At 39.5% G+C, this 19,450-nt stretch overlaps 2 protein-coding genes across 7 annotated transcripts in view; one reads left to right on the top strand and one right to left on the bottom strand.

Annotated features, from left to right (window-relative positions):
* The window catches only part of RBKS (ribokinase), a 115,031-nt gene extending 107,757 nt beyond the window's left edge, over positions 1-7,274 (bottom strand). For all 3 annotated transcript variants that reach the window (XM_023217261.2, XM_023217263.2, XM_023217262.2), the window contains exon 1: positions 6,699-7,274. In XM_023217261.2, coding sequence (XP_023073029.1) covers positions 6,699-6,787 — 89 coding nt within the window. In that variant the 5' untranslated portion in view covers positions 6,788-7,274. The remainder of the gene's footprint in view (positions 1-6,698) is intronic.
* BABAM2 (BRISC and BRCA1 A complex member 2) overlaps positions 7,062-19,450 on the top strand; it is a 454,732-nt gene continuing 442,343 nt past the window's right edge. For 2 of the 4 annotated variants that reach the window (XM_023217257.2, XM_023217259.2), the window contains exons 1-2: positions 7,062-7,284; positions 10,963-11,114. In XM_023217257.2, the coding sequence (XP_023073025.1) occupies positions 10,987-11,114 (128 nt within the window). In that variant the 5' untranslated portion in view covers positions 7,062-7,284; positions 10,963-10,986. Of the gene's footprint in view, positions 7,285-8,825; positions 8,892-10,962; positions 11,115-19,450 lie in introns of those variants that run through there. The other 2 variants (XM_023217258.1, XM_023217260.1) reach the window with 2 other exon arrangements.

Genomic DNA, 19,450 nt, shown 5'->3' on the forward strand with positions numbered 1-19,450 from the left:
GGACATAGCAAATTTCCCATGAATGGGAATGGACAAAAACAATCAATGGAGAAAGGACTCCCTATTCAATAAATGGTGCTGGAACAACTGTCTAGCCATGTGCAGAAGACCAAAACTGGACCCCTTTCTCACATCAAATACAAAAATCAACTCAAGATGAATTAAAGATGAATGTAACACCTGAAACCATAAAAACCCTGGAAGACAACCTAGGCAATACCATTCTGGACATAGGACAGGCAAAAATTTCATGGCAAAAATGCCAAAAGCAATCGCAACAAAAGCAAAAATTGACAAATGAGATCTAATTAAATTAAACTTTTGATATTAGGGAACACAGTTGATAGAACTATGTTTAACAAAATACTAATTTAATAAATGATTGGTAACTTATAAGCAACTTTTCAGATCAATTTAAGAAGCAGAAAGAATAATGAAGGATGATATTATATTCCTTCAATACTGGGAAAGCATGATACTTTTTGGATCAATATTCCTTTTTTCGTTTCTGAAAATGTGACTGTAAAAGAGATTTCTCTGTTCTAAATACGACCAGCCAAGAGGCTTCTTGACTCTCTAACCTGTGTCCCAGTTAGAAAGCACTGTATTATGGCAAACAAATATAAACTTTGATAGGTACAGTATAACTCTTTTTGATTTTGTATGTTTAACAGGGTCTCAGTCTGTTGCCCAGGCTGGAGTACAGTGTGCAATCAAGGCTCACTGCAGCCTCAACCTCCGGGTCTCCAGTGATCCTCCCACCTCAGCCCCCCAGTAGCTGGGACCACAGGCTCATACCATTATGCCCAGCTAATTTATGTATTTTTTGCAGAGACGGGGTTTTGCCATGTTGCCCAGGCTGGTTTTAACTCCTGAGCTCAAGGGATCCACCTGCCTCGGCTTCCCAAGTGCTGGGATTATAGGTTTGAGCCACGACTGTGCCTGGCCATACTTTTTTTTTTTTTTTTTTTTAAGTAATCTAGGTCCAATGCTTCATCCACTTTGGATCTAAAAGCTTCTAAATTCACTTATTCCACTATCCAATTAAACCTTTTGAAAATTAGGCACTTATTTCCTGATTTGGCAGGATTAAATTTAGATGCTTGGGTGAACACGAGTCTTATCTCTCAAGCCATCACTTTTAATTGGCAGCATGTAAAAAGATAACACAGAGTTTTAGTTGACATCAGAGTCTATTGCCATGGAAATATAAACATAGGTTTGTATTAAGCTTGTCTCTAAGCAAGTTTTAGGACTGTAGAGAGACAGGAAGTCAATTTTATTAAAAATTTATCCTCTAAATGTTGTAGTGCCCTAGGAGATCAGACCCTCAGTGATCTCATCCAGCCTCATGGCTTTAAATACCATCTATACACTGATGACTCTGAAATTTCTATCTCCAGGTTGGAACTCTCCTTTGAACTCCAAACTCTTGTATCTGTCTTCTTGACCTCTTCAGTTGGATGTCTAGCAGGTAACTCAACCCTCCCATGTCCACTCTGTGCCCCTGATACAGCCCTCTCCCACCCAACTTTCTCTGCACACAATCTTCTGCATTTTAGTAGAGGTCAATTTCCTCTTCCAGTTGCAGAGGCTGTAGCACTTAGAGTAATCCTTGACAGATCTCTTACTCTGCAGCATATCCTGTCAACTCTACTCCAAAAAGGTAATCAAAAGATGCTTTCTCTCCACTTGCACTGCTTTTCAGCTACCATCATTTCTTGCCCAGACTGTTGGGAGTGACTCTCAATTTGTCTCCTTGCTTCTGTATTTGCCTTCCTTCATGCTATTTATTCTCACACTGCCCTTAGAGAGATCCTATTATAATCAAAATAAGATTATGCCACTCCTCTGCTCAAATCCTCCACTGGCTTTTCATCTCATGCAGAGTATGACTCAATGTTCTTTAATCACTGATTGCTCTCTCCTGACTCCTTTTTTCTTCTTCAGCCACACTGGACTCCACGTTCTTCACTGAACAGGGTCTTCGAGTATGCTATCCCCGCTGCCTGGAATGCTCTTCCCTCAGACTATGACTTGTTTCCCTTCCTCCTTTAGGTCTTTACTCTAAATGACCTTTTCAGAGAGGCTTTCTGAAGCCAGTAATCTAAAGTTCCTATTCCCATCCCTCCTTACATGTTTAATTTTTCTCCTTAGCTTTTATCTAACATACTGTGTATTTATCTTACTTCTACTGATATTGTCTTACTAGAATGTAAACTTCATGAGGCAGGGATTTTTGTCTGTGTTTTCACTGCTGTATCCTCTGCATATCGGGAAGTGCCTGGCACACACTATAAATTCAATAAGTATTTCTCGAATGAATAATTGAAAATATGGGTGATAAAGGTCATAAAAAATAAGGATTACTAATGAAAGCATGATTAATAAAGGCCTATGAGCCTAATGTCTAAAAATGTTCACACTTTTTTTTTTTTTTTGGGGGAAATCTGTCTTTGGAAAATCTTTGACTTTATATCCCGTAAGACCAGGGTTCATTTCTTGTATCTTTGTAATGTGTAACTTTAGAGATGAGTATTCAAGAAGGAAGAGGATAATGAGAAAAATATAAGTGAGTATTAAATAATTTCAATTGTTTGTCATGCTGTATGAGCTAATGATTTTTAAAAATTATTACTACATAGGACTTACTACTAATAGCTGACTGAAATTAGAAATGAAAAAAACGGTTATTCATTGATTGAATTAGCAGTGTCTGGCACACAGTAATGTAATATATAAAGTAAGTTGGGCTTGGATGCCATCCAAAAGGGCTTAGTTATTGAAGCAGTTTTATTTCTGAAGTGATACTAAAGAATAGGCATGGGTGTCCAGGTTAGTTACAGTTAAATTTAGGAATAAGGCACAGTAATAAAGATACTATCTTTAGACTTGAAAATTATAAATCCTTAGTTGTTATTCCTTATCAGTTTATAAAGTTAACAATGAATGTACAGACTACAAGCTATCAAATGCACTGCAGATGAAAAGGGCAATAAACACTAGTCAGAGTTAGAGGTAGAATGATATAATGGAAAGATAAGAATTGGGGCCAGGCACCGTGGCTCATGCCTGTAACTACTGTACTTTGGGAGGCCAAGTAGGAGGATAGCTTGAGCCCAGGAGTTTATTTAAGACCAGCCTGGGCAATACAGCGAGAGCCCATCTTTAAAAAAAAAAAATAGAAAATATGTATTTAAAAAAATAAAAAAGAAAGGTAAGGCTTGGGAGACCTAGGTAGCAGCCTCTACTATGCCACTCACTGGCTGTGTGATTTGGAGTAAGTCATTGAAGCTTTCTTCCTTATCTCACCTGTAAAATGTGAGGATAGAATGATAGGCTTCAAAGAGTCTCTGAGAACTAAGTATCGTAGGATTTTTTACTTCAAGCTTAACCACTGTGGTAGCAAAAATAACATACTCTCTGCTCCCCTATCCCAAAGGATGTCCACATCCAAATCCCGAGAATTTGTGAATACGTTGTTACATGGCAAGGGGAAATTAAGGTTCCTAATAAGCCACCATAAAATAAAGAGATTATCCTGAATTATCTGGTTGGGCCTAATGCAATCACAAGCATTCTTATAATGCAGAAGAGGGAGCCAGAAGACTGGGGGTCAGAGTGATGTGATGTGAGAACGACCTGAACAACCATTGCTGGCTTTGAAGATAGAGGAAGGGGCCACGATGAACCAAGGATGTGGGCAGTCTCTGGAAGGTGGAAAAGGAAAGAAAACAGAGCCTCCTCTAGAGTCTCCAGAATGGAGCCCAGCCCTGCTGACACCTTGATTTTAGCCCAGTGAGACCCGTATCGGACTTCTGACCTCCAGAACTATAAAAAAATAAACTTGCGTTACTTAATTATTAAGTTTGGTAATTTGTTACAGCAGCAGTAGATAACTAAGATAATCATGATACTAACTGTAACTAGAAAAGTTGCACCCAAGTTTATCACAGATGCAGGGTTTTAAATGAAAATCCTATACTCAGATTTCTGTGAAGATCTTCAGAGTCATAAGTAATGAGAGACCATGAAAAGTTTGTTGAAAAGCTGTGGGAATTAGTAGAGAGAGTCTATACGGGAATAAAATTTTTACTAATGATTTTACTAATGATTTTTTACTAATGATTTTACCAATCATTAGTTAAAATTTTTACTAATGATTTTACTAATCATTAATCATTAGTAAAAATTTTAACTAATGATTTTACTAATCATTAGTAAAATTTGTACTAATGATTCATGTGAAGAGAAAAAACTTGGATATTTTATGAAGGAAAGAATATGGGCAAGAGGAGAAATTCTTCTCTGGGCTTCAGTTTATTTATCTAAAAACTGAAGGACTAGAATAAATAATTTCCAGATTTTTCTAGCTCTGAAATAAGATTTTAAAACCCTGACGGATGCTAAAATGGGCCTTTGACACCACTCCCCTACCCCACCCCACAAAGTACTATAGTTATTTTTAGTATCTGATGGTCAAGCTTCACAGAAAGTTCTTAGTTTGGTAACAAGGAAATGGCTCTGAATTTTAACCCTGACACTTTTATTCAGGTAGTATGTATGAGAAAACTTAATTTTCTTTTCTTTTTCTTTTTTTTTTGTTTTGAGATGGAGTTTTGCTCTTGTCGCCCAAGCTGGAGTGCCATGGCGCGATCTCAGCTCACTGCTACTTCTACCTCCCAGGTTCAAGCAATTCTCCTGCCTCAGCCTCCCGAGTAGCTGGGATCACAGACGCCAGCTACCATGCCTAGCTAATTTTTATATTTTTAGTAGAGATGGGGTTTCACCATGTTGGCTGGGCTGGTCTCAAACTCCTGACCTCAGGTGATCTGCCCACCTTGGCCTCCCAAAGTGCTGGGATCACAGGTGTGAGCCACTGCACCTGGCCCACTTTAGTTTTCTTACTCTTCTGCCACTTCACATATAAAATCACGGTAAACATTTAGCTAGGTGGATTTCACATGGGATGATCATTTTAGATGAAGGTTTACTGAAGGTTTATTCTTTATGTAACTAAACTTTATGAATTTTTGATGAAACTTTTTCTAAAGTGAAATACATGTCCTATTTTTATACAAAATTTAACAAGTACCATATAACCTTTTATTGAAAAGAGTCATCACCAGTAAAAGCAATTGCTATATTGCGTTGTAAACACAGTGATGTTCTTTCTACACAGGTGTCTGTAAACTATGGCCTGCAGGATGTTCTTGTAAGGCTTGGGAGGTAAGAATTGTTTTTACATTTAAAAAATGTTGTTAAAAAAATGCGACCTAGACCATACATGACTTGCAAAGTCTAAAATATTTACTATCTGGCCCTTTACAGAAAAGTCTACTGACTCTTGCTCTAGAAAAAGATGTACAGGCGTCTTCAACAAATGTCTCCAACTAGATTCAATTTTATGCTCTGCCACCAAAGGAAAGTATTTTTATCTTGGCACAGTGTCTGACAAAATAGTTCTAATATTTGTGGAAAAATAAAGGTCACTGATATTTAAAATTCTTTTGTTGCTTCTTCTTGTTACATAGTCTCCTACTCACCCTCAAGTTTTCATCAGTCACTATAACTGCCTCTAGCAGTCTCTCCTCTCTACTCCCACCTTTCTAATCTCAGTGGAAATTTGGCAACACAGCTTATAAATATTTTAAGGTAAGGTTAAATTGGTTACATGAAGACCCTAGACCTAATTTTTGAGTATAATACAGGTGGTTTGGTGCAGCAATTTGGTGACTTATTTTGATTGCCCCAAGGCTTTTTTGTTTAGTTCCACGTTCTTTAATACCCTTTGGAAAAGCAACATTTCAGGACAGATGAGGTGTTACTGTAGTATACCTGATCATTTTTATAACATAAAAGTAGCATTACATCTGAAAAGATATTCATCAAAAGACTGAACTGCAGTAATTGGAGTGGTAGGATTTTCTTGGAATATCTGAATTTATTACTACTTTTACAATGAACATACATTACTTTTATAATCAGAAAAGCTACCTTAATTTTAAAAAAAGATAAATCATAAGGATCTGTCTACTCAGTCTTACTGACCTAACTCACCAATTATCATTTGCCATATTTTCTATCATAATTTGATCATAGTTTTCAGTGGCTGTAAATACTGTGTTTATGTTTTTATTTTGATTCATACCTGGCTTGCTGAAAAATACGCTGTAAATATAAAATACTGCAGTAATGCCGACAATCAACATGGTGAAAGCTGACAGTCTTTTTTACTTCTGCTCGACTCATTATTTTATACAATAAGCTCAGACGAATAACATCCAAATTGGATAATGTTACGCTTGACAAAACACTTTACTTCATTTATTCCTCACAACAACCCTGTGAGGTAGGCACATTCTCGGAGGTAAAATGACGTAGGCAAAGTTCCCTGGCTCGTTTGGGGAAAGGCTCAGCAGCCGGGCCAAGAAAGGTCTTTGGGGAGCGCTTTTAGTAACATTAGAGCTTTCACTAACCCTGGCCTCTTATGTCCCTTCCCCTGAAATTTACCTTTACAGACTCAAATTCTTTCACGCCGGGAAGGCAGGCTGGGGGCTGCGAAAACCTGCAGCTTATACCCAAAGCCAGCACGGTCTATCCCTGGAGACCCAGCGCCCAAGAGCTCCGCCGGGCGCATAGCGCACAGCATACCTCCTCCCCCAAGCCGCAGACTCAGTAACTCGCCCCGGACTAACCTGACCAGGTCGGTCATGCAGGAGCCCACCACTACCACCGCCGCAACCTCCTCCTGCCACTGCCTGCAGGGTTCCCCAGACGCCGTCATCGCTCAAAAGTGCTGCAGTCCAACCTGGACGCTGACCTCTGCCCTTTGCCCAACCCTGTAACCAGAGACGCCGCTCCTGCCTTCCCTAACGACGCGGGCCTTTCAGACGCCTACGCGGGTCGCCCACCTGACTGCCCGAAATCACCCCGCCCACCAAGTGTCCCCTCTTCTTCCTGGAATAGTCTCCGTGCACAGCCTCACGTAACAGGGCCCTCCTGATATGGCAAGACTCCGCGCTCCTCGCCACTCACGGGGCAGGCACTGAGGAAGGAACTGTCAGGCACCGCGGGGACGCCTTTCCGAGCGCCCGGCTCGGCGCGGCGCGGGGGCGCGCACGCCGCCCAGCTCTGGGGCCGCAGAGGGGGCGGGGCGGGACGTCCGGGGAGTGCGCACGCATCCCGCCCGCGGCGCGCGCGCAGGTCGGTGCGTCGGTCGGGGGCGCGCTCGGGTACCTGTACCCCACGTAGTCGCCGGTTACCGATCGGACTAAGTTCCAGGTACCTGGACTGGGGCTGGTGCGGGGAGGTTGGATCCCGAGTCGCACAGGTGGCGTGGAGAACCGTGGTTTAAATATGGCCAGGGGACTCGCCTCCTCTTCCTATGGGGAAGGCCCCCGTTCCAAAGATGCCCTTCTCAACCCCATCACGCTGATCCCCTCAAGAACGAGCCCCCAAGGCCAGATGCGTCTCTTTCTCCATATATGGCCCAACCCCTGGTCCCTGTAAACCCCGAGTATTAGTTTCTTGTAGCCTGATGAGGGGAACCATACAGTTTGGGAGAGGGGAGAGTGTCCCTTTTAAGACGTCCCCTAGAGTGGGTGGTCATTCTTCGGGTCTGAGCTAGCTTGTTTTTCTCGAATGTTGCCCCTTGGGGAAAATTGCTTCCCCAGTGTAACTTCCCTCGTGCGCTGTATGACGTCGACGTGACGCAGCAGGATGCCACCCCTTTCCGTTCCATGACGTCAGCAGGGCACATGTTTCCGTGTTTGTCATCTAATTTTAATTGCAAGAACCTGGATGGTGCTTTAGACGTCTTTGTAATCCCCAGGCCTCTCATCAAAGGACCTTTTGTAACTTTATTTTGGGGTAGCAGACCCTTGCAAAAATTGTAATTTTGCATTTTCCTTTTGCAATACGTCAAAATCAGGAAATACAAATTGCAGGAGAAGCATTCAGGGGACTCTGACCATCATAAATATTTGTATATCTGGGGTGTATTATAGTGCTGCCATGCGTAAGAGTTACTACTGGTGGTGACTCCCTGTCCATGTACCCGGTTCACTGCACCAAAGGACCAGTGTTTTTGGCTAAGTGACCTCTGATTTTGGAGTCATTGTATTCCAGCTCCCCCCCCCTTTTTTTTTTAAGAGAAGTCACACCTCCTCGTGGTTGAAATAGATTTTAAAACTGCGTGAAACCTTGCACTGTCAAAAAATAGTATTATGGCTGCCCTAGAAATAAAGAGAATTCATTCCCTAAGGTGTCATTCTAAAGTCACGACCGTTGCTGAATTAGAATGTATTGGTGTCACTTTTAGTGTGGTTTAGCTTCTAGAGCAAGGTTGTTCCCTTTAACATTTGTCTAGTGAATCACTCAGACCAGGTTCAGCAGTAGCCCAGCAATAGTCCAGTTTGTTTTTAGTGGTAAAGCAATCATTTGTTTAAATTTGTTACTTTTTGTCTGTTCACATTTTGTAAGATATATGCTTTAAAAAAATCACCTTGATGCTTTTCTCTTTGGTGATCGAAGTTATCAATGTTTATTTGAGAGGAAGATGGGTATAGTGGACTTGGAGAAGCCGGATTCGAATTCTGATGCTCCAGCTTCCAACGTTCAACAAGTTACTTTATTTTGTTGAGCTTTAATTTTCTATTTGTCAAGTTTCTTTAGCTTCCATTTGTCAAATGGGAACAATTATTATTCCCAGGGAACAGAGTTGGGGGGAAGTAAATGAAATTACAGATAGAGGTGAGTAATATGATACCTAATAGTGGGTAGATAGATGTCTAGAATGTGTTGGTTCTGTTTCCTTCTTTTGTAGAAACGAGACAAAGTAATAATAGGTACTGTGGGAAAAAACACAGAAGAACAATTTTGTAATATAGGTGAGACCCTTTTGCTTTTTTATAAGATGGGTATATTTGTACTTAGCATATGACTTTGATAAGCATCCCTTCAAGAATTGTGACATAGACATGAAGGTGGAAATGTTGGCGAATAGAAAAAAATAGGCTTCAAAATTATGATGTGGATTAGTATACTGTTCAGAATCAAATGATAATAATTACCCATATTATCTGCACAATGGGAGTGAAAATTCTTTACTACCTCAGGTTTGTGAAGATCAACTGCAGTAGTATATATGGACGCTCCTTATAAGTGATAAAACATTTTAAAAAGTACATGATTTTTATGATTGGTAGCACAGTGTTAGATGTTTAGTCTTACTTTGAAATGAGAGTATAGTCGGTGGGGGGGATCATCTGTTAAGTGGTCAGAAGAAGAGCTTGTTTTATATTTACAAAAAGGATGATTTTGCAACTGAAGTATAAGTTTAAAGGTGTTATAAGTATCTTGAAGATACTTCTGGCGGTCATCACTGTATAGGGTCAAAGTGTTATTTTTTGAGCTATCAAATTAGCAAATTTATTATTTACTATCTGAAATAATAAATTGAAACGGGTTCTACTTTTCAACATTTATTTTAGCAAGGACTTGTAAGTTTTCATGTGGTATAATGTATGAAAACTAGAACCAGAACATCATTTACTGGTAACTGCTGGAAATTAATTTTCTTTTGATGTGGCATTATTCTTTAAAATTGAGGAAGGAAACGATCATTTGAATCGACTTATTCCTCTGAAGGAAGAGGCTTTCATTTAGAAATCTATTAAGAAGAATTCGTGTACTCCCTCCCCCAGCCCTGTGAGTTTCCAGATAATTTAGATATGATGTATTGGTTCTACTTTTGTGGTTTTAAGTGTAAGGACTTAGTGCCTTAAAGTCAAATACCTTAAGATCCATGTTAGTCTGTGTTTCTTGATAGCTGCATAGGTGATGTTTTCATAATTTAATTGTCAAGTAGATTTTTGCTATATCTATCCCTTGGATTTTGTTATATCTATTCCCCTACCAAATTTTTTTTTGGGGGGCACGTTATCTTCTCTCCATACTGAAATATTTCTCTAACTTTTGTCCCCTTACTCATTTATTTATTAAAAAATGTTTATTGAGCCAAGTATTTCTGTTAAACCTTGGGGATTCAAAATGTAGTTCCTGCAGGGAAGAGATCACATGAACAGGTAGTTTTACTACACTGTGGACGGAAAGATTATTAAGAAAGGTATATAAGCAGTGGGCTGGGCGCGGTGGCTCACGCCTGTAATCCCAGCACTTTGGGAGGCCGAGGCGGGTGGATCATGAGGTCAAGAGATCGAGACCATCCTGGCCAACATGGTGAAACCCTGTCTCTACTAAAAATACAAAAATTATCTGGGCGTGGTGGCGCATGCCTGTAGTCCCAGCTACTCAGGAGGCTGAGGCAGGAGAATCACTTGAACCCGGGAGGCGGAGGTTGCAGTGAGCCGAGATTGTGCTGTTGCAGTCCAGCCTGGCAACAGAGTGAGACTCCGTCTCCAAAAAAAAAAAAAAAAGGTATATCAGCAGTACATAATTTCTAGTAAGGAATAGTTGCAAGCAGGTTAGCCTGTTGTAGGGTTTTATATGGTATTATCTATCAAGTTTTTACTCCTTGTGGGGACACAGAGGGAGAGATTGCTAACTCAGTGATGTGTGTGTTTTTGTGTTGGGATAGAGGATTGTTAGCAAGGGCTCCTTGGACTTAATTAAAATAGAACAAGCCAGTTGTGAGATAGAGTGGGACTGCTTTAAGTAGAGTGTGGCAGTGTAGAAATCAGCTTTGGGAAGGAAGAGGGAATTGTAGTTCAGGGGTTCCTTCTGTTCCTGAAAAGCAGTGGTTTAGTCCCAGTCCTGAGTAGCTGAGCAGAAGTGAGGTGGTTTCTTCTGGAAGATCACTGAAAGAGGCTGCACTAGAGATGGGAAAGGAATTATTTATTCATGCAAGAGGAACTGCTGTATGCTGTCCAGTTTTCAGGAAGTGTGTTGTATCTAGTCCATTTGTAAGCCCTGATCATCATTCTTTCCTTCTACTTTCAGTGGTGATTTACAAGTCAAGTTAAAATGTCCCCAGAAGTGGCCTTGAACCGAATATCTCCAATGCTCTCCCCTTTCATATCTAGTGTGGTCCGGAATGGAAAAGTGGGACTGGATGCTACAAACTGTTTGAGGATAACTGACTTAAAATCTGGGTATGTACCAGAATGAATTCAGTGAATGTACCAGAACCAATTCAACCTTTACCTAATGACAGCCCTTCCTTACCAGACTCATAAAAATTGACCACAACAGAAACCTACCAAGTCATCATCTCATCATATGTTGATTCAGTTGGTTTTGTTCAGTTCTTGACATTTTATGTTTCAGGTTATTTTATTTGTGTTCTGGGCCATTGTTTTATGACTAGAATGTTCATGTCTTTTTTCTGTTTTTTCTTTGTGAAGAGCATGCCATCAGAGTTTTAGAAGTGTGTTTTTCATTCATTGGCTTGTTTTCTTATTGTGTTTGCTGCAGTCCTGCAACAAACATATTCTGAATCTGATATCATTTGATAAACTCTCAATATGAAAATTATAAAAGCTAGTCAAAATGGGTCATTTCTCACAATGGGGTTGAAACAGTAAGATCTTACACCTAGAAATGTTGCATTAAAAAACAGAATTTTTTTTTTTTCTGAAACAAAATTAGATTTACAAAAAAGTTACAGGAATGATACAGGAAATTAGCATTGTTATAATATTGTTAATTGTTCTACAGGTTTTATTTGAATTTTGCCAGTCTTCCCATTAATGCCTTTTTCTTGTTCCAGGATCCAATCATCATGTCTCCTTAGTCTCCCCAACAGTGACAGTTCCTCAATTTTTCTTTGCCTGTCATGACCTTGACGCTTTTAAAGAGTACTGGCTACTTATTTTGTAAAATGTGCATCCACATGGGTTTGTCTAATGTTTTCTTTTCATTAGAGTGAAAAATATGTTTTTTCCCAAGTGTAGTACAGATGTGTTGTTGTACCATCCTCAGTGCATCAGATCAGGGAATATATGATGTCCATATGCCTTTTTACTACTAAGTTAACTTTGATCACTGTAAAGTTAACTGATTTTTCTCCTTGTAATTAGTTAAGTACTGTATTTTGCTGAGAGATGCTTTGAGACTTTGCAAATATCTGGTTTCTCATCATCCTTTTGTCCATTAATTTCAGCATCCATGGATGATTCTTGCCTCTATTACTACTTTGATGCTTGTCTAAGAGTGCTTTTTCTCTTTTTCTCATTCTTCCCCATTTATTAATTTGAATTCTACTATGAAGAAACACTCTTCCTTTTCCTTCAGTTATTTATTTATTCAGTTATTTACTTATGCCAGTATGAATTGTTAGGTATTTATTTTTCTCTGTGGGTTATAAATTAAATATTATTATCATTTATTTTGTTGGTCAGTTGTTCCAGCTTTTTGTCATTGAGAACTCTATCAAGTGGCTTTTGTGTCCTTTTGACATATCCCCATCATTTTTGAGTACTTTCTTACTAGAAATGTTGCCTTTTTTTTTAAAGATGGAGGAAATTTCATTGGACTCTGGGATTTGTGGGAGGCATAGGCATAGGCATTGGGCACTAGGGCAGGTTTGCCTGGGCCATGTTCCAGGGACCTTCTTGGATATGGCATCCACAAATGGAGTTGTTGGTATGGACAAAGATGCAGCCAGGAATCTCACTGACCTGGTCCAGGGCCTCCTCCTGAAGAACCTGCCATGGCTTGGGCTGGGGTAGCTAGCTTTAGAATGATTGGGGCTCCTTGGGCATATACTGTACTACTTTTGTCTAGTCTGGTCAGTATAGATAACAAAGATGATGGCTGGGGTAGGGGCAGCCTAGATTCCAGGTGGTAGAATTGCTTCTTTCAAGGGCATCTGCCTTTTGCCATTTCCCATCTCTTTCCACTTAGGTGCACCTGGAATCATTGGGCCAGGGCCCCATGCCCCGGTCTGGCACCCAGATGTGCCGATAGAAGCCTAGTCTGTGCAGAAACTCTTCTCTAAGAGTTAGTTCCATCACACACTTGAACCCTACCTTGGTTGGGCTGGTTCCAGATGGGATTAAGTTGTGCCGGCATTCAGGCTAGTGGCTAGTGTATGTCAAAGTTGCCCCTTCTTCCACTGGTAGGTCTTATTATCTGTTGTATCCACCTCCTCCATGAAGTTCTCGTACATCTTGTCATAGAGGATGCCCACCATATTGTCCTCTTCACTAGACTCCAGCAACTGGGCCAGCAGCTTGTACCCAGCTGGGTCTGGAGCAGCTTGTGTCCAGCTGGGTCTGCACTGGTCAGCTGGGTCTGCCATTGCTTCCCAGGTGACAGGACGCTCATGGTCTCTGTGAAAGATCTCTGGTGATGGTCATGTCAGTTTCTCTGTGGGTAGTACTTTTCACACATGTCCACCATGATGTCACATGAAGCTGATTTTTCAAGGTCCTCGGTCTGCACCCTCTCTGCATCCCGTAGTCTGGCAGGAGGCAAAGCAATGTGCATGTCAGTGTCTTGTCACAGTGAATGGTGCCCTTGTGTGTCTCCATTCATGGCAGTGCCATGAGGTTGCTGTGGGAACATTTGGGTAACAGGATGGACTCTGAGACAAGCATGCAGTGCTGGGTTTGGAGGGGTGTTGGCAGTGGCGGCAGCAGCAGTAAAAGTAGAAATGCTGTATTCCTGATTCTCTTTCATCTTTCTCCTTAATAGACTCTTTTGCCATTTGCCATCTACACACCTTGCTGTTGTTTGACTAAGCTAAAGACTTGGGTATAAGAATACTGACTTATGTTCTTTAGTGGTGAGATAAAAAACTAAGACACTTCTTTGGAATAGTAGGATTCTTTTGAAAACATCTGATACTATCTTCAATTTCATTAATCAAATACTTATGGAGCATTTACTATTTGCTATCCATTTTGCTAGTGTTAGGTTAGTTCCTTTTTTGTTGAGGCAAGAGGATTTGGTAGAAAGAACTCTGGTGGAGTTGATAAGAAGAAGGTTTTAACATTTTTTTTTTTTCTTCTAGAAGTTAACTATACACATTAGGGGATTTACAAATTAACTCGCATCCTTAGATAAGCCAGGGATCGGAAAGTGACTTTTTAGGCTTTTTTTTTCTTTTTTTTTTTTTAACTGGTTTAGAATTTTTGCCATTTAGTCAAACAGCAGGCCTGGTGCTCAGACAGACTTCCCCAGCTTATAAATGGTGGTAGGAAGTGGGGATTCTGAAATAGAGACCGTATATAGGATTCATTCAGTCTGAATTTCCCACATTATTATAGACAATCTAGATACAGATTGGAGCCTCCTAAATTACAAAATGCTTTCTTTAGATGGACTCCATCTCTAATTGAAGTCATCAAGATCAGATCTCAAGAGGGTATTTTCCAGTTTCCCTCACTGTAATTTTTGGCCTGCAAAAAGTAGAGTGGTGTACTTCCTTTACTGTGCTAATTTCTTCTCAGTTTGTAGTTTTGACTTTGATTTCCTCTTTCTGGGATCTTTAAATCAGTGTATTTTTCTTCTGGGTCTGAGAATTAAAAGATTTTCAAATGGATCACTGGATGTTTCCGAGTAACTTTTCAGGTTTTCCCACACGTTCATGTTTCTTTCCTTCTCTGATTAAAAATAACATCTTTATGTCTGCATTGTGCTCATCTCTTTTTTTCTGTGTTTTTTAAGGTTTAAAACTGTTGATCTTTCCATAAGTTCCTTTGGTTCAACAAGATTGTGTCTAATCCTGTCTATTTTCTTTTCCTTCCCACCTCAGGTCTTTTGGACCTATCCTATCTTGCATTTTACTGCTAGGAACAAACACATTCTTCTTTCATTGGAATGGGGTGAGCTTGGAGAAAAGAAGACATTTCAGATGTCCATTGATAGTCTTAAGTCTGTATAGCCAGAGGCAGTTCCCATTTTCTCACTGGATCTCAGTTTTTTATCCACAAAATGAGCAATCAAATTAGATGACTAAGGTTTTTGCAGGTCAGAAGTCCTGCAAAAACAACTCAAATGTCCATCAACTGATGAATGGATAAACAAATTTGGCATATCAAAAATAGAATATTATTTAACCATAAAAAGTAATGAAATACTAATTCACAGTACAACATGATGAACCTTGAAAACATTGTGCTAAGTGAGAGAAGCTCATTATAAAAGGTCACATAGTATATGATTCCATTTATGTGACGTGTCCAGAATAGGCTAATCCGTAGAGACACAGAGTAAATTAGTGGGTGCCAGAGGCTGGAGGAATCAGAAGTGACTACTTGAGTGTGGGATTTTGGAGTAACAAAAATGTTGCAAAATTAGATAGTGGTGAAGGTTGCATCGCTTTGGGAATATATGAAGAATGATCAAATTGCGCACTTTATAGTGATTTTATGGTATGTAAATTATATCTCAGTAAAGCTGTCACTAAAAAAAACCGAACAACCTGAGCTGGGCACAGTGGTACAGGCTTGTAGTCCCAGCTACTCAGGAGGCTGAGATGGGTGAATCACTTGAGCCCAGGAGTTTGAGACCAGCCTGGGCAACATAGCTAGACCCCTTCTCTAAACAAAAATAAAGAAAAAAAATAAAACCAGCCCATCAACCACGAATGTTCATTGACATGAATGTATATGATGTAGAAATAAATCTTTCTTTTTTAGCATGTCACAGACATTCTTTTCAGAGGTATTGAAGACCTGACGGGGGCCTGATGGCTAGTGGACTGCTGACTGGTGACTGGTATATGTAAAATGATATCAACCTGAGATTCTTACTCTTTGTATCAGTATCCTGAGAAACCAGTTGGCGTTTATCAGCATGAAGTCTTGTTGCTTCTTTTTCACAGATTCCCTTTTGGGTGTTCTCAAATTCCTGAATAAACAGTTGAAGATTTAAGTGCAAATAGTGGAATCTGATGACAAATTTGAAATGAATCCACTAGCCCTAGTGCTTTTTTTTTGTTTTTGAGACGGAGTTTCGCTCTTGTTGCCCAGGCTAGAGTGCAATGGTGCGATCTCGGCTCACTGCAACCTCTGCCTTCTGGTTTCAAGCGATTCTCCTTCCTCAGCCTCCTGAGTAGCTAGGACTATAGGTGCCTGCCACCACGCCTGGCTAATTTTTTGTATTTTTTTGTAGAGACAGGGTTTCACCATGTTGTCTAGGCTGGTCTCAAACTCCTGACCTCAGGTGATCCACCCACCTTGGTCTCCCAAAGTGCTGGGATTACAGGTGTGAGTCACCATGCCTGGCCTAGTCCTAGCTTTTTCTGGACTAACTGCCTGAAAAATATGTGAAATTGTATTTAATGACATTTAATATGTATGGAATTTACTTTCTTTAGCTGCAAAAAAGAAAGAAAAATATCTCTACCCACATTCATAAAATGATGTGAAAGGCCTTGTTAATCTGGAACATTATTGATGCCTTATATGTAGTACTCGTCTGAAAGATTCAGGGAAATTCTTTAGAAGTTCATTAACAATTCCTTCTTCAATCCTTCCATCAGCCGAAGTGTGAATTTGTTGTTTCTGCAACAAAACAGTGGCAGAGTTAGGGAAAAGAATGGCTTCTTTTTGGTGTGTCACTTTTGGCATTTACGTTTCTTTTAGATCTTCAGCAGGCACAGTTATGAGAGGCAGGATCTACATGTCTAATTTCTATTAACTCAAAGAGGTATACCCTGTAGGACACAGTATATATAAAAGGTATAAAATTAGGAGACAATTTTTGAAGGTCACAAGAACCAGTCTTGTTATTACATGTAGCCACTTGCCCTTGAAGAGATAAGGTCTAAGTGTCTATATTCTAGATCTGGTTCAAAGGTGAAATAGGCAAGAACCTAATCGAGGCAAGATTTATTTCTTTTTTTTTTTTAAATAGCAATTCATATATATTTCTCTAATGGTACTTAGATTTTTCTACCTTACTTAAGATTATGTATGTTTCTAAACCCCATTGCTAGGCCATCAGTATCTTAGGGGCCAAGTTCTTGTTTAATTTATGTTTATACCTCCTTAAGGTCTATCTTGGTACTTTTCACATGTAATGTAGTAAGTAGGATTTGAATGGATGAATGAATGAGTTAGATGTTTTCCTTGAGAAACTACTTGTTTTGGGGATCAGAGTGGTTTGTTCTTGTGGTTTGTAAGGATTTTTATTGGCCTGATAGTGTATTGCTTACATTCTGTTACGCATAATTCTTTTTAATGACATTCCCTGAAATGAGTTGACATTTTTGAAATTATAGTAGGCCGGGCGCAGTAGCTCACATCTGTAATCCCGGCACTTTGGGAGGCTGAGGCAGGCATATCACGAGGTCAGGAGATCGAGATCATCCTGGCTAACATGGTGAAACCCCGTCTCTACTAAAAATACAAAAAATTAGCTGGGCATGGTGGCAGGCGCCTGTAGTCCCAGCTACTCAGGAGGCTGAGGCAGGAGAATGGCATGAACCCGGGAGGTGGAGGTTGCAGTGAGCCGAGGTAGCACCACTGCACTCCAGACTGGGCGACAGAGCGAGACTCCATCTCAAAAAAAAGAGAAATTATATAAAGTGTATTATCTAATACTGGATTTACTCTTGTAGGTAAAATATAGACTGAGATCTGAAGGGACCAAATTGTTAATTTTAGAGAATTATTCCATGAGCTTACTGCATGTTTATTAGTTCTTTGCTCTGTGTTAATTTGATCACAAGCATGTGCTATTTGTAAGATGCCATATTTTGTCATTTTTAGTGATTTTTCTAATCTTGAAAATGTCTGAGTGTCTGTTCAGCATTCTGGAATGATGCCTGGCAAATACAACAGTGAGGAAAGCAGAGAGGCTCACTGCAACCTGTGGCAGCTGAGCCTCGGTATCTTTTTTCAGCATATTGCAGTGACTCAACCTTACTGGCACATGGCTGTGTTTGGGGCATCTGCTGTGACATCTCATCCGCCCACAACTACCTATTGCATTTTTTTTTGTCCATGTTCTGAATTTCATTACTTAGTTAAAAATAGATACTCAGTGTAAGTACTTGATTACTAAATAGACAGAACAGTTTTAAAGGATGAGTGCTGTAAGCTTTGCAGACTGATCTCAGTTAGGCTGCATGAGTTTCTCTAGCTGGCAATCTGAATCTTTATTAGCCTTGTGTCTGGAAGGAAGCTGCTGCCCTGGGAGGCAATAGTTTAATTTTTGTCTATGGCCGTACCACCTTGATTGTGCCCAATGTTGTCTGAAGATGGGCAGTTTTTAATAACTTAGATTTAGTTGTTCACTTGACTTTTCTGTACTTTTCCCTGATCTCATTCCCCTTTTCCCCCGTGCCTGTCTTCATACTTTATATATTCATTATACATAAATATATTCCTCAACAGTATTATTTTGCATGTTTAAAAAGTTTGTATAAATGATATACTATATATATTCATCTATATCTTGCCTGTTTTGCTTAGTATAAAGTTAATGAGATTTATCTGTGTTGATATTTACAGCTTTGGTTCTTTCTTTTGCACTAGTATTTTGTATTCCATTGTATGAATATACCCTTAATTTTAAATTCGTTCTTCTGCTCATTGACTGTTACACTGTTTAAATTATTTTTTTGATAAAGAGTGCCACAGTGAACATTCTCTCACATGTGCACGGGAAAATATGTATGAGAATATTTTCTGGGACAGTTTTTTGGAACTGAGTGTATTTACCCATTAGTGGTTGTAAAATCAATTGAGTGAGTCACCCCAACATTAAAAAATGAATGAGAACAAAATGGAAACTCTCAGAATGTGTCACAATAAGAATAAGCACTGTTTTGTGAGTTTTCATTTCAGTTAAATAAGTATGCGTACACTGGGTCATAATGAAAATATGTGTGATGATCAAAAAATTTGAAAGCTACCCATCAAAGGTATATTCTTAGAAATAGAATTACTAGCTCTTAAGATGTATACGTCTTCTATTTTATTAGATATTACCAGATTGTATACATTTCCTTCCATCAGAAATGAGTTTCTACTATTCTATTGCCTCACCAGTACTTGATATTGTCAGACTTACATTTTTGCTAAGCTGATGAGGTGTGACCTGGTATCTCATTATGGTTTCAATTTGTACTTCTGTGATTGCTATTGTAATAAGTCTTTTAATATGCTTATTGGCAATTCAGATTTCTTCCTTTGGGATATTCTTTGTTCATCTTTTCAGTGGATTGTTTGTATATTTCTATAGATTTTAAAGCATTCTTTATATATTTTGGATATTGATCTTTCGGTAATTACATGTATTACAAATATCTGCAAAAAGTCTGTGGCATATATTCTTATTTTAGTGCTCCTGACGTCCAAGAGTTTTGATTTTGATGAAGTTACATTCAACGGTATTTTCTTTTTTAGATTTGGATATATGTGCCTGTGTGCACATGTGCGTGTGTGTGTGTGTGCATGTGTGTGTTTGTGTGTGTGAGAGAGAGAGTGAGAGAGTTTTAAGAAATCTGGGCCTATCCAAAAGTCACACATCT

This window comes from Piliocolobus tephrosceles, chromosome 15 (assembly GCF_002776525.5).
Source record: "Piliocolobus tephrosceles isolate RC106 chromosome 15, ASM277652v3, whole genome shotgun sequence".
Taxonomy (NCBI): Eukaryota; Metazoa; Chordata; class Mammalia; order Primates; family Cercopithecidae; genus Piliocolobus; species Piliocolobus tephrosceles.